This window comes from Rhinatrema bivittatum, chromosome 4, assembly GCF_901001135.1.
Source record: "Rhinatrema bivittatum chromosome 4, aRhiBiv1.1, whole genome shotgun sequence".
NCBI lineage: Eukaryota > Metazoa > Chordata > Amphibia > Gymnophiona > Rhinatrematidae > Rhinatrema > Rhinatrema bivittatum.
Window position 1 is genome coordinate 426,377,773 of NC_042618.1, and position 15,529 is coordinate 426,393,301.

The following is a 15,529-nucleotide window of genomic DNA, read 5'->3' on the forward strand; positions in this document are numbered from 1 at the left end:
GGAATAGACTTAGTTTTTGGGTACTTGCCAGGTTCTTATGGCCTGGATTGGCCACTGTTGGAAACAGAATGCTGGGCTTGATGGACCCTTGGTCTGACCCAGTATGGCATGTTCTTATAACTTTCTACAACAGTTTGTCCCTGTAAAACTTTGCTCCTCTTGAGGGTAAGTGAACATTGTAGGTTTATGCCTATAGGCAGGTTGGATTTTTAGTTCATTATCTAATACTGATTCCTTAAATAAGGGGGAATTGGTGATGTTGTAGCTAGAAACTACTACTTAACACTTCAATAGCACTACTCAACATCCGCAGCACTGTACAAATACATATAGAGCTGATATTCAAAAGCTACTTGGCCAGATCATTAGGACTTCTCCAGCTAAATGGTGGCCATTGAATATCCGGCTACATTCATCAGTTGCTATTTAGCCAGATAAGTCTTAGAGCAGGTATAACTTAGCCATATAAGACTTAGCCACCCAAGTAGTGATTTGTACAGAGATTTTCAGCAGCATAGACGTGCTGCTGAACGTCCCATGTAAGTTAGCTGGCAAGTCTCATTTGGCTAACTTACCCAGATGGATATTTTTTAATACTGGGGCCATAAGAGATAGTCCCTGCTCAGTAGCGCTTACAATCTAATCAAGACAAGCATACCGGGCAAAAGAGACTTTAGGAATTTCATTTATCAAAAAATGGTTACAAATTATTAAGGCTGTAAGCAGGATAATCAGGGGTTAAGGTTTAAAAGCAGCCTCAGAAAGATGGGGTTTTAGACAGGATTTAAATGTGGCAGGAGAGGGACCAGGACGTACCAACTGAAGAAGTCTATTCCAGGCATAAGGTGCAGCCAGGTGACGAGCACGGAGTCAGGAATTAGCAGTGGAGGAGAAGGGCACAGATAGGAGTGACTTGCCCGCTGAGTGGCGTGCACGAGCTGGGTGTAGAGAGAGGAGAAACAGTGGGGATCTGTGGAGCGAAAGGTGAAATGCTGAAGTTCTGGGGGGTAACTTTATACGTAACTATCCATAGAGCAGTAAAGTCTGGGAGCACACTGCACCCCTGTACCCACAGACTTTAATGAGCTTTTGCGATGTGAACCTAGGTGCCTGCTGTAAGTTCACTTGGAAAATGCCTTCCACCAGTTCCCATGAAAGAATGCACACAGCAGGGTTTCACGTGCACTTTTATGCACACTGGGCCCCGGGCTATTTTCAAAGAGCTACTTATGCATGAAACCTTGACCCGTAATGTGCTTGGCCAGGATCTTAACCATGGTATTGCCAGGAGGTGAAGGATGTCCTGAGGGTGCTGGCTTGCTGAAAGATAGGGCCCGTGCTGAGGCTCTGACTGATTAACCCACTGTGATATTCTCTCTGCAGTGAAGGACTTGGATCCAGAAAAGTACTTCCATTTAGTAAGTATTCTCTTCTTATAACTTTCATTTTATGTCACTCATCACCCGTGCTCAAAGCTGGTCAGTTTCCTTTCTTCTTTTCCAATTTTCATTGCATGTTTCCTGTTGGCACACAAAAAAAAAAAAAATATATATATATATATATATATATATATATATATATATATATATATATCTGTTCTTCAGAAACTGGTGCCACTGACAGCTAAAATCAAATGAAAGAAAACCCGACGCTGAGAAAATTCTGCCCCTGAACGGAGTCTCCCTGACTACATAGCCAGAATCTAATCTTTATAATCAAAGGAAACATGAAGGTTTGAAAAGCTCCTCTGTCTGAAGCTCAGTAACTTTCCACTTAATTAGTAGACAATAAATAGAAATGTGTCCCTATCAAAGGCGACGGGCGGGCTGCATTCCAGATGTACTGGGCTGCATTTTTCTTCTGCTTTGGCCCAGGATCAGGCCTGCCGATGGGTCAAGGCCCACACGCGTGATCCATTGTCTGTGTGATACAAGGATAATTAAACCCATGCACTGCGAGGGAAGGATGTGGGATGATGTGGCTAAAGATGAAACTCTGTGCTGTTGTCAGCGAACACACTAAGGAGGTCAGGATGGACTGCTGAGCTGTACATTCACGCTGTGTTGTCATCGGCTCCTGGAAAAAGTTATCCTTTAGTACGAAACTTGGCTTTACACCCTTAGAATCACCAGACAGAAAAGGTGGAAATAGTGGTAGATCAGATACTAAGAAACAGCTGTGACTGTTGCGTGATTTATGCCAAAATAAGTAAGACTGGGGATTTCCAGAGGGCTGTTAACTCACTAGGAGGAATCTCTTCCAGCTTGCATTTTCTGCAGTGCTTAATGTAAAGTTGGGTGCACAAGGAATAGGGGGGGAAAAACAACTTTTTTTGCATTAAAATTGTAATTTTTGGTTGTTTACAGTTGTTACCAATTATTTCTTCTGAGCTGTGCATTAAGTACTAGTTAATGCTTTGAGTTACGCACAGACTCTTAGCAGGTCAGTGGCTCAGAGGGCACCTATCACTGATTACTCCTTCTGTAACCCTGCACTAGCACAAAATTGGGGGGTAAATAACTCACATTCCATACTGTGCTGTCTTTTATAACTATGTATGGGAGTCTCTTCAGTATGCCCCCCTCCTATCTCCAGCCTCCTCTCTCTTGCATCCTAATTACAGCCAGCATTAACTTCAGGGTTGAATGCAGAGAAAGACAGGCCGATGCAACAACCTATGTGCTGAATTTCAGCGCACAGTTTTAATGCACAGGTTAAATAATTTTTTAACGCCTAATGCAGTAAGCTAATGCTCTGCTAATGCACAGAGAGTTACAATATGTGTGCACCAAGTCAATAAGAGTGATCAGCACAAGGTGAACTCATATTTCAACTCGGGAGGGGAGGGCCTGAGCGGGAGAGCACTATAGGATCTTTTCTTCTGCTCCCAATTTAGGGTCCCATCTTTTCTTCTGTTCCCAACTTAGGGGCCCATATTTTCTTCTGTTCCCAACTTAGGGGCCCATCTATTCTTGTGCTCCCAACTTAGGGGCCCATCGTTTCTTCTGCTCCCAATTTAGGGGCCCATCTATTCTTGTGCTCCCAACTTAGGGGCCCATCGTTTCTTCTGCTCCCAATTTAGGGGCCCATCTTTTCTTGTGCTCCCAACTTAGGGGCCCATCTTTTCTTCTGCTTCCAATTTAGGGGCCCATCTTTTTTTGTGCTCCCAACTTAGGGGCCCATCTTTTCTTGTGCTCCCAACTTAGGGGCCCATCTTTACTTCTGCTTCCAACTTAGGGGCCCATCTTTTCTTGTGCTCCCAATTTAGGGGCCCATCTTTTCTTCTGCTTCTAGCTGGGTCAACACTGTCGAGCCACCGCCGCTTGGCTTTGTCGGGAAGGGGGGAGCCCTGACAGAGGATCCAGTGTTAGAAACTTTACTCCACCTCTGACCATGAGCAAAGTTGCTAGCGCTAAGAAATTGTGCGCTCAGCCAGCGCACTTCTCTGAATTGGGAGGTAATGCTTATGGATGTAATGTGTATGGAATTTCCTTGTGAGGGTGTTGCGGTCTCCACCGCTTCCCCTCTAATTGCCATATTCAGGGCTCACCTTCTATGCCGGGAACGCCGCTCCCACGGCTCTGCTGGGTCTATGGGGCGTCTGCCATTGCTGGGCCGTCTCTCTGCGGCCCCGCGTGCACGCAAGGACGCACGTTATGGACGCACGCTCACCAGAAGTCTGGCCCCGCCTGAGTTAACCATGCCACGCCCCAAGCCTGATTTAACTGGCGTTCATCGGGTTTCTCATTGCCTTGCATCGAGGGTCGCTACTGCTTGTAGTTCTTAGTTGCATCTCTGCTGTTTCCTGCCATTGACCTCTGCTCGTTCCTGACTCCGCTTCTGCCTGCCGCCTGCCATTGACCTCTGCTCGTTCCTGACTCCGCTTCTGCCTGCCGCCTGCCATTGACCTCTGCTCGTTCCTGACTCCGCTTCTGCCTGCCGCCTGCCACCGACCTCTGCTTGTTCCTGACTTCGCTCCTGCCTGCCGCCAGCCCTGACCTCAGCGTGTACCCGACTCCGCCTTGCCTGCAGCCTGCCTCAGACTTCAGCTTGTGCCTGACTCCGCTCCTGGTTGCCGCCAGTCTTCAAACCCGGTCTGTTCTGGACTGTTTCCATTGGCTGCCAGTTGACTTGGGTTTCTTCTCCTGCTACTCTCTGCCAAGTCTGAGTCTTACACGCTGCTGGCTCCGGTCCTGTCTTGGGCCAGTCATACTCCACGAAGTTACACAGACATTATCCCAGTTACCTGTCTGTCCTGTCTTTGCTGGGCCTACCTGCTCCCTGCCACTGGACTCTGTGACTTAACCTTTTCCAGGCCTTTCCTAGAGACTGAGACCTTACTCCTGAGTCCCAAGGTTCTGGGACCCTACGGGCTCCTCCTGGGGGGTTCCCGGTTCCTGGGTGAAGACCTGTACCTGTGTCTCTTAAGTCCCAAGGTTCTGGGACCCTACGGGCTCCTCCTGGGGGGTTCCCGGGTGAAGACCTGTACCTGTGTCTCTTAAGTCCCAAGGTTCTAGGACCCTACGGGCTCCTCCTGGGGGGTTCCTGGTTCCCGGGTGAAGACCTGTGCCTGTGGCTCCGCCTCCCGAGCTACTCTACCCAGGGTGGTTCGGCTCAAGGGTCCACTCTCGAACTGCAGCTTCCCAGACTGCAACAGAGGGTGCTGAGCTGAGTGCATATTTTCAAACGCACATTTTGTGCAGCTAAAACTCCTTCCTGAATCGGGAGTAATGTTTACCTGTACAAAATGTGCACTCAAGTGCAGGTAAAACCATGTGTCCAAGTAAATACACTTTATTCCATCGGCCTGAGTGTGTGTGTGTGTGTGTGTGTGTGTGTGTGTGTGTGTGTGCTAAAATTCAAGACATTGGCATTGCATGTTCAACAAACAGGAAATGGCTTTCCTCAGTCAGAAGCAGAGCTGCAGCTAGGGCTCAGATAACCCACCTTCTGTTCACACCTCCCAAGATGGGACACAGGATCCTTCAGCACAGAGAGTTATCTCTTTTGTTTACTTGGACAATCCTTTTATTGGGGAGGATTGCAAGAACCTGACCTGAGATGAGGCTCATTTTCAATCCATCTCCTGTAAAAGCCTTGCCTCAGTCAGGGTTGAAAACATGTCCCAGAGACAGACACTGCGTCACCTATGGCAAAAGTCATAGCTCTAAGGAAGAGATGGTGACGATGCCAATAGATGCCAATCTATACAAAGAGAGCTGCCAAGAGGCTAGCAGGAAATCAGCTTCCAGGGTGCAGGGTGTTAATCTGCAGTGTAGACTCTGCTATCAGAACAGAGGTTGTGCCGTCTCTCAACTTCCTGACTGGAGCAAGGGCTGTAACAAAGGGTGAGAAAGGGGAAGCTACCCAGGCAGGGCCGGTGGAAGCACTAGGTAAACCGTTTAGGGGGCAGTGCAGCAATGGCGTCATCCTTCCTGCCCCTGTGGGAATGGAAGTGGTTTTGCATCAACCCGTTGGACTGGGAAGGAGGGAATGCCATGTTCACCATCATCAGAAGCGGGAACAGTGGCTGCACTGTGTCGGGAGTAGAAAAAGCAGACTTGCGCGGGATGAGAAGAAATGAGCAGAAGCAGTGGGACTTTGGCAGCATCAGAAGTAGTGACCATGCTCTGTTGGAAGTAGGAACAGTGGGCCTGCAGGGTCGTGGAGAGAAGAAGCTAGTTGGAGCAGCGAGGCCCCGGTGGCATCGAGAGTAGGAGTGGCAGGCCTGCGCGGCCATGGAGAAGAAGTAGGATAGAGCAGTTGGGTGCATGTAACATCGGGAGCTGGATCAGTGGGCAGCTCCGGGAGAAGCTGCAGTCTGGAGCAGCAAGGCTTGCGCCGGGTCCAGAGTAGAAGCAGGCCGGAGCAGCGGGACCATGTCGTGGGGAGATCTGGAGCAGGAGGGGCCATTGGCCCAAAGAAAGAGGAAGAGACCCGTCCATGGGGCTGAAGAAGGAAACTGCTGCTGTCCCTTGTGCTTCCAGAGGGTGCGAAAAGTGAGTGACAGAGAAGGAGCCTGGGTGTGTTTCTGTGCGAGTGTTTACTACCCTTACTGTTGATACAACTCCATTATTGCTCTCTGCTTTAAAGGCAGGGGAAAGAGGAGAAGGGGAATTAGATTTAGATAGCGATCAACAAGGACATTGAATTTTACGCTCTGGAAAAACAAATAAGCATGGGGGTAACTTGCAAGCTGTTACTACCCTTAACCAATAAGCCTGATACTTTTGATGCAACTCCAACATTGCTCTTTGCTTCAACGGCAAGAGGTAATGGGGAACTGGACTCAGACAGCAACCAACAAATGCTCTGATCTTGACAATTTGGGAAACTAAGTATGGGGGTGACCTATATAGCGCGGTAGATGCTACCATAAGCTTGCTGGGCAGACTGGATGGACCGTTCGGTCCTTTTCTGCAGTCATTTTCTATGTTTCTATGTATCTATGTGACTGAGTAAGTACATGAGCATACATGAGTTTGAGCATCTGTGACTGAGCGAGCATGAGAGAGAGAGCATGTCTGTGTGTGTATGAAAAAAAGAAGAGAGTTTGTGTGCAATAACTCCTTATCCTTAGCCTGCTAATCCAGGATAATCTTAGGGCATCTGGAAATCAAAAGTTCCCAGGTATGGAGAATTTTAAAATCCTTATTAGTTTAATGATTGGCTGTTATTCCATGTGTCTGCTGTTATGAAATATTTTAATGTTGTTTAGAAAGGTTTAAAAAAACGTAAATGGATTTAATTTTTTGATGTCATTCTGTTCATCAACCTTTTGGAAATATTTATTCTTTTTGTTAGTATGATTGTACTATTATGATTGATGTTTTATATATATTTTTTTTATTTGATGTTTTATGAGGAAGGTGGTATTTCTGTTTTTCCATTCCTGCACTGCATACAAAGTCTGGCTTGTAATGGTTTCCAGTTCAGCTTTTGTCTGCATATTCTGTTTATGCCTTGTGATTTCTTTATTCTGCATGTGTGACCAAGATGAAGTATTCTGCTAGAATTTAGTTTCTGTGTAGGGCCTGGTGTAATATTTTCAGCATTGCCATTTCATAGATAGGGTTGTTCCTACTTAAATGCTGACAGTTAATGCTGTTTTGGTTTGGGATGTTTATTATATTTTAACAACAGATTTTACATGAAAAAGAACATTAAACATACAGTCTGAGATAAAAATATCAAGTACAACATGTATATTGTATTTACATACACTGCTGTGGTGCCAACTAGAAAACCCTGCAAAAAAAGGCACTTGGAGCTCACAGGGTATTAGGCCTAAGGCGAAAAGAGGGGAATTGGATTCCGATGACAACCAACGTGGGCCCGAACTTTTACGGTCTTGGGTACTGATGTGCAGACATAAGGGAAAAAGCACCAGGACTGCTTCTATAGCCCAAGTGCAAATGCAAAGCACGTCAAGCAGCATTGTCTGAATTTTCAGGAGGGCTCCTCACCCAGTAATAATGTGTTTCATGGGTTTGACAGTTGCATGGTTTTGATTGTAAATATTACTACCCTTATCATAAGGATTGGGGATAACTGCACAGAATGGCATTTACCATGATTAAGAGAAACATGGGGGTAACTTGCATGACATGGCAGATATTACTATAAGAAGCTTGCTGGGAGGACTGGACCTTTCTGCCCTCATCACTATGTTACTATATAATTCAGTTTATTAATGGCTCTCTGAGGTCCCAGCCCACACCCAACATGCATTACCATATGCTCCATGTGATTTTTTTTGTGGGTTTTCTAGTTGGCACCACGCAGTGTATGTAAATACAATATACCTGCTGTAAGTGACATTTTTACCTCAGAATGTACAGTTAATGCTGTTTTTCCTGTTAAATCTGTTGTTATAAAAGCACGATTCTCTAAAATTGTGTGTGAGGAGGATGTGACAGAGGGGCGGGGGGGGGGGGGGCACGCAGGGCTGTAAGATTTGCCTCGGGTACCTAATTCCCTTGCACCAGCCCTGCATCCAGGGTCACCTTCCTGTCGAACCAGGGCCATAACTAAGGGGTGGGCAAGAGGGCAGCTGCCTAGGGTCACCTTTCTGCCTGGAGCCAGAGCTGTAACGAGAGATGAGTGAGAGGGGCAGGTCACCCAGGATCACCTTCCTGTCTGGAGCCCAAGGCAGGTGCAAGGGCATTAGGCACCCTAGGTGAACCTTACAGCTTTGTCTTGCTTGCTTCATCAGAAGGAGATGCCAGCCAGCCAGGTCCTCAGAGCCAGCAGTAACAACATCAGGGGGGGGGGGGGGCGGATCCTCTCTTTCCTCCCCCCTCCCTCCCCAGAAGGATGCAAGATTGGAGGGGTGCCCCCCTCCCTGGAAGCTCAGAGAGCCTTTTAGCCTGGTATCTGTTGTCCTGCTGGCTGGCACGTGGGTACTTTAGGGATAAAATCTGCACTGTAAACTCACAGAGATTTCAAAATGAGTCCCCCGCGAGTTGGTTGCCAGCTCTGCTCTCTCCCACTCCTTCGCAGCTTGGTTAAAAGTACTCGCAGAGCAGGAAGCATTTTTCAGCCCCTGCGGGTAAACTTTTCTGAAAATTGTTCTCATAGGGGTAGATTTTAAAAGGTTGCGCGTGCACATGTATGCCCAGTTTTTTTTGGCACGTGCATGTTATAAAATCCTGGGTCGACGCGCGCAAGGGGGTGCACAATTCTGCACCTTGCGCGCGCCGAGCCGCGCTGCCTTCCCTCATTCCTTCCCAGGTCGCTCTGATATCGGAGCGGCCTGAGAGGGAACTTCCCTTCCCCCTAGCCTGACCTTCCCACCCCTTCTCCTAACCTTCCCCCCCACCCCCAGCCCTACTCTAAACCCCCTGACCTTTATTTTACTTTTTGTGCCTGCTTCTGGGCAGGCGCAAGTTGCGCGCGCCAGCAGTTGGCTGGCGCGCGATCCCCGGCACAGCAGCAAATATGGCCGCTGTGCCGGGAGCCTGACCCCGCCCTGCCCATGCCCCGCCCCTTTAGTAAAGCCCCGGGACTTACACGCTCGCTGTGTGTTTCCCCATAGTATGTGTTGAACAGAAATATGAATGTTACTTTTGTAAGCCACTGTGATCTTCACGGAACAACGGTATATACAATAACTAACTAAATAAATGAGGCTCTGGTTCGCCTTTCTGGACAAGGACTGAACCATTGCAGGCATCCTCGGGGGAAGGTACTGCAAGGAATGGCCTCTCCCTCTTAGCAGGTACCTACCAGGCAGGAATCTGGGGACAGCTAGGGGGGGGGGGGGAACCAAAGGTTCCCCACATGTCCTTCCACAGTGGTAGATGCCCTCTTACTGTGCTGGCGGGATATGATGCCAGCTCAATGGACAGCGAGTCCAATAAACTGCCTGTTTTGGTACCTGGTCCCAGCGCAGTGATGCAATGAGTTGGGGGTTCACTGGCGCATCACTGTGCCGCTCATGGCCACTCCTCAGTCGCTCAGTGTGTTACATCTCTTGCTGCTTTCCCTCTCGCATTATATCCTGTCTCGAGGTTTGGGAATCTGTAAGGAAGTCGCAGAGGGATGGGACCTTGTGAGGAGTTTGGCAGTGCGATAAAGTAGCAACAGAACTGGTGGTGAATTCAGCAAATTCACCTACTAAATCAGAAACTGAGAATCTTTCGTTGTGCCGTGTGTGTACACTGCACTGCACAGAGCTATGTCACATATGTAAATGTCACGCAGCTATGCCATGTGCATGTGTGGAACAGGTTAATATTTACTCTCTCAAATAGTACTAGAGCTGGTAGCAGATTTAAAACAAGCTTAAGAAAGTATTTTTTCAGTCGGTGCACAATTAAACTGTGGAATTTGTTGTCAGAGGATGTGATCAAAGGTGGGTTTAAAAAGGATTTGGACAGGATTCAGGAGGACAGGTTATTAGCCAGTGCCCTACATGTGGTAATGAGGAGCAGGAAACGGCTCTCCCTATCAGGGTCTGCTGAGTATTGTCGTTGATAAGATGCTGGACTCCATGAACCATTGATCTGACCCACCATGGCACATCTTATGTTCTTATGTACGTACGGGGGGAGGGGGAGAGAAGAAACAACAGCAAATTATGTGGTATCCTGCCACTAAACCTGACCAGAGGTAAAATGGACCAGCACCAAAACCTGAGACATGTCCTGACGTCACATTTTCTGTGACTTGTACCTTCACTTGACTTATTACCATTTTGTAATTTTTTCCCTTCTTTTTCCTACCCTTCTTTTAATCGTTCTGTATGTTACTTTAGCAGCACGTGTAAAATTATCATGCCAATAGAGTTCTCAGAATCTGGATCAGAAATTTAAGATACATTTTGTGCTGACTCAGGTCCTTCCGACGGACGAGTTAGCTGAGACCAGGAAGTCCCATAGACAGAATCAACGAAAGAAGGTCCTTCCAGAGATCTACCTGACTAGGTTGCTGTCTACCAAGGTAAGAAGGGAAACCTGCTTCCTACAGAAGCGGATATTTATTTATTTATTTGATTTTATATACCGACAACCATTTGCACATCGTGCCGGTTTACAGATAACTTATAACCAATAATATATAGGCAAAGCCTTTACAAGGAACAGTTTGTAACATAAATGCGGTAACATGGCAATTAACTAGATAAATAAGTAGGGGAGGGAAGGGTAGGGGTATACGAGACAAAAGGAGGGGGAGGGGGAGGGGTGAAAATGGAAAACATAGGGAGAAGATATGTACAGGGGTTCGAGGAACAATTAATATGTACACAGGTTATATGCACAGTATTAACAGGGGGGGGGGGGGGAGGGGATCAAAGGAGGAGCGACTGTACCATGTCACCTCTAGACCATAGCAGTTCAACCTTCGGACCAGCTCCAGCCTTTCCCTGCTTAATGGACAGAGGGGAATCGGGCAGTTTCGCGTTGAGTCTAGGACTCTCACCTGTTATTGACGGCAGGTAAGAAAGAATATTAAAGTAACCTTAATTACAAGAACTTGTGCACAGGCAGAGAAGAGTGAGCTGCTCCAGTACACGAAGGCAGGGAAATGTTTGCGGTTATTGCTGAAGCTTTGCTGCCTTCTAACATTTTAAACTTCTGGGGCAGGTGTGTGGCCTCTGCCACACTAGCAACAGACAGTATGGTAAAAGGACACATTTCGAGATGATCTCTTTTAAACTTTGAGGTTGATTTTTCAGCAGCCTGCCGAGGGCTAAAGCATCCGCAGGCTGTATCCTATATTTTCAAAGCAGAGCTATGCTCATGAGTCCGCGCTGAAGATCTGCGGTGTGTGCGGGCACAGGTACCATGGAAAGATAACACCTGATCCCGAGCGGGCGTATCGTACCGCGTGTACATCTGCATGCATACTTGCAAAAATAACAAATATGCACGTAAATATTCTCCCTGCCCGGATTACTTTCCCTCGGAATACCCTTTGCTAGTCCGTCGAGAAATGCCTGTGAAATCGTGTTCCCTGGGTACTTTCCTTCTAACTGTGCCCATCCCCGTCCCCCCGAATAGTTTTCAAAAGCAGATTTACATGCACAAGCCATGGTTTAAGCATGAACATTTCTTCTGAATATTATCCCCTAAAGCTTGGGGAGGGAGGGGGGGCCGTGTTCACAAAAGTTGCCCAGATAAATCACCCATTTAAAAATCTTGTGCCCTTTGGGTGATCAAAATTGCAAGTCGCACAGATTTAGCTTGGTAAAAAGGGGGTTGGAGGTAATCCTAGAGTGGGCTTTCACATTTAGTGCAATGTTCAGTTCTGCTTAAACTTAGCCCGGTAGCCACAGCAGACCTAAATGTACCCCTTCACATTCTAAGCAGATAAGTTTAGGCGGATATGCAGCCGCACAACTAGCCGGGTAACGATAACCTGTTAAATTTACTCCCTTACCTCATCTGCTCAGCCAGTTTTTAAATGTCGATCCCTTAGGGGCTTATGTACTAAAATCAGGTATGTTTGGTCAGCTATCTCATGATTTTATCCTAGCACTTCCTGAAGAAAATCTGCCGCTTTTTCCGCAGCATGTGCTAAGATAATAGAGCTGGAGTAAAGCTTCCAGCGTTAGTGGCAGATGTGGCTGGGCCAGTTCCAGTAGCCAGTGTGGGAGTGTGCATGCCTGACAGCCCTGGCTGCGTGCTCACCGACCAGCTCATCTGGCTCCAGCTGCTGTCCGCGTTGGTCCCATGCAAAGCAGCAGGAAGTGGGAGGGAGAGGAAGCGGGCGAGGCTCCTGCAGCTGCTTTCACTTGTGGTAGTGCAGCAGAGACAGGGAGGGAGGGAGGGAGAGAGCGGCCAAGCGCTAGTGCGGAGCCACAGTCTGCAGCCAGAGCAAGCCCTGGCCGTGCATCCCTCCCTCTGTGCTGGATCCCTGCCGTGAGCCTGCTGTCGGGGAGCCGGTTCTGTCGTAGAACTTTAGCGAAGTGCGCTAGAGGTTGCGTTTCCTCCTGGCCACTGACGGTAGCAGCGTGATCCTCCCTTCTGAGTGAAAATGTTCTATTCAGCCTGTGCTGAACCCTCATTTTAACTCGTCCTGTGCTCGTTTTGACTCCCGATGCATTAGCATAACATTAGTTTACTGCATCAGGAGTTAAGAAAAAATGTTAACCCATAACTGAAGAGATTGTGCGCTGGATTTCAGCGCGCAGTTTCAGTGCATGGGTTATGGCATCAGACTGGAAGTCAGCCCCCTTCTGAAACTCTGCTGGAATGCCTCCATCTTTATCCACAAAACAAATTATCCAAATAAGTCGCAGCCGGTAAATGTGGTAGAACTGTTAATATAATGAGGTTTTTCTGGCAAAGACTTAAACTTAGCTGGAGAAACCGTCATGAATATGGTTATTACTGTCTGCAACCTGCCAGACAGACCCTGCTGCTAGGTAGTTTCTGCCATCACATACCTTAGGATGTGCTTTAAAAAAGGTAAAATGGAGAAAAAATGAATGAGATATTTTAAAAAAGAATTTTTTAAAGTACAAAGGAATGTAGTTTGGTAACAAAAAAAACGGTTTTTATTCTTTCCATTGGAAAAATAAATATACCATCTTGACTCTTTGCCACCACTTTTAAGGTGAAAATTTTGGACAAAGTCTGCAATATTTAATCTCGTGCAAATATATTGTGGTTTAGCATCTAGTGGGGGACACTCATTTACTTGCAGATTTGGCATGGGAGGGTAACTTTGTTGTTATGTGATGTTGTGTATGTGCTCTGTCACAGAGATGGGGCTACGGTAGGACTTGTGATGCGGTATTTGTCTCTGTTGCAGATGTAACTTGCTTGGATCAAAACTTTGGAAAGGCGACCAAGAAAGAAATGCAATTAAAAACTGTTTGATTTGCAAACATCTTTATATAAAATTGATACTATCTCAAGAAAAAATGTTATCACGCACTAAAAGCCCCACTCTAACCTGGGAAAACGGTGTGACATTGCCTTAGTATAGAGCATGATAGGGTCAAATAAACCCTGAAAAGTCATCTGTGGCTTCTAGCACCTCCTCCCGGCCCTTGCTGCATTGCTTAATGGCACTCAGGTTGGCAAGCTTAAAAATGCAGAGGAAAGCAGGATGAACCTGCCAAGTGTGGCTTAGGTTAGATGGTAATAGGGGAGGAGGAGGAGCGTGCCATAGCCTGAGGGACTCCTAAGCACAGCCCCCTGGATACACCACGTAAAGCGCTCTCATCTCTTCTCTGCTCTTTTCCTCAGGGTACACTGCAGAAATTCCTGGACGATTTATTCACGGCCATCCTGAGCATTCACGAGGAGAAGCCGCCCCTGGCTATTAAGTATTTCTTTGATTTCCTGGAGGAGCAGGCAGATAAAAGAGGAATCTCAGACCCAGACACTGTGCACATCTGGAAAACCAACAGGTTGGGAGGATCCCGTCACCGCAGCATTGGAAATTATCCATGCCCATCACCCCACGTGGTGGCACTGGGGGACCACTGGGGGTTCTGTAGTAGAATGTGGGCAGCTCTTCCCCCCCCCCCCCCCCCCACGGCTGCCAACTTTGTCTCTGGGCAGGATCCCCCCCTGCGGAGATCTCTTTCTCTCCTCAGCCGACACTCTATGTGGTGACACGGAGGGATCTGCCGGAGCTCTGTGGTCAGGCGTGGACGGTTTCCAAGCTGCCAGCTTTGCTGTGTGGGAAGGAGGGTCTTGCCTGTGTCATCAGAGTTAGCCACAGCAGAGAGCAGGAAGGACAGAACAGGACAGGGGGACCAATACATAACAAACAAGGCTGTGCCCCAGGCATGCCTGCCTATAGTTATGGCCTGAGCGTGGCAAAGAAAAAGATTTTGAATAAAGCGAGGGATGAAACATAGAGCAGATGTAAAGGGCCTGACCCAAGTAGAATACAACAGCAAAAGTTAGATTTCAGCATTGATAAACAGGAGCTTCAGACAGAGATCCTGTCTCCTGCTTTATCTCTCAGCTCTTTGTGTACTGATGCTTGCTCTTCACAATTCTCCTTCTGCACAGAAATAATTTTATCTCCTCTCTGCCAGTAATTTCTGTAACAAGCAGTGACCTTACTATCAAATTCAATGTATGAGGAAAATTACCATAATTAAATAAGCAAAACCTGCCTTCCCTTGTTATTCTTCACCTGAGAGAGCCTGAGAGAAATTCTCCATCCCAGCTCACAAACCCTGACACCCTTTCCTACCCCAAAATACACAAACCAACAGCCTTTCCCTCCCCCAAACACAAAACTAACAGCCTTTCTTCCTCCCAAATACACAAACCCTGACAGACTTTCCCTCCCCAATCCAAAAACCTGACAACTGCCCTAAACATTAACCTGACCCCTTTGCTACCCAAACCCACTCCCTGACAGCCCTTGTTATCCCTCAACTGAAAGAGCCTGATAGACCCATGTCCATTGCAACACACAACACAGCTCCATTCCTGACATCCAACTTCCAAATCACCCATTCTCACCCCACAACACACAAATTCTCACACCCCTTCCCATGCTCAACACAAAACCCAGCTACTCCTCATCCTTCAACGGAGAAAGCCTAACACTTCATTTCTATTCCAACACAAGAACTCTGACACACAAAGCCTGACACCCCTTCCCAACACAAACACACAAAGCATGACACCCCTTCCCACCACAAACACACAAAGCCTGACGCCCCTTCCCACCACAGCACACAAAGCCTGACGCCCCTTCCCACCACAAACATACAAAGCCAGACACCCCTTCCCACCCTTCCCACCACAAACAAGCAAAACCTGACACCCCTTCCCACCATAGCACACAAAGTCTGACACCCCTTCCCACCACAGCACACAAAGCCTGACGCCCCTTCCCACCCCAAACACACAAAGCCTGACACCCCTTCCCACCACAGCACACAAAGCCTGACACCCCTTCCCACCACAAACATACAAAGCCTGACACCCCTTCCCACCACAGCACACAAAGCCTGATGCCCCTTCCCACCCCAAACACACAAAGCCTGACACCCCTTCCCACCACAAACATACAAAATCTGACACCCCTTCCCATCATAAACACAAAA

The 15,529-nt window shown here is 47.5% G+C and overlaps 1 protein-coding gene across 1 annotated transcript in view; it reads left to right on the forward strand.

Annotated features, from left to right (window-relative positions):
• PLXND1 (plexin D1) overlaps positions 1–15,529 on the forward strand; it is a 166,005-nt gene that overhangs the window by 130,300 nt on the left and 20,176 nt on the right. Inside the window, exons 30-32 of the mRNA XM_029601413.1 lie at positions 1,384–1,418; positions 10,339–10,443; positions 13,701–13,864. Of these exons, the coding sequence (XP_029457273.1) occupies positions 1,384–1,418; positions 10,339–10,443; positions 13,701–13,864 (304 nt within the window). The remainder of the gene's footprint in view (positions 1–1,383; positions 1,419–10,338; positions 10,444–13,700; positions 13,865–15,529) is intronic.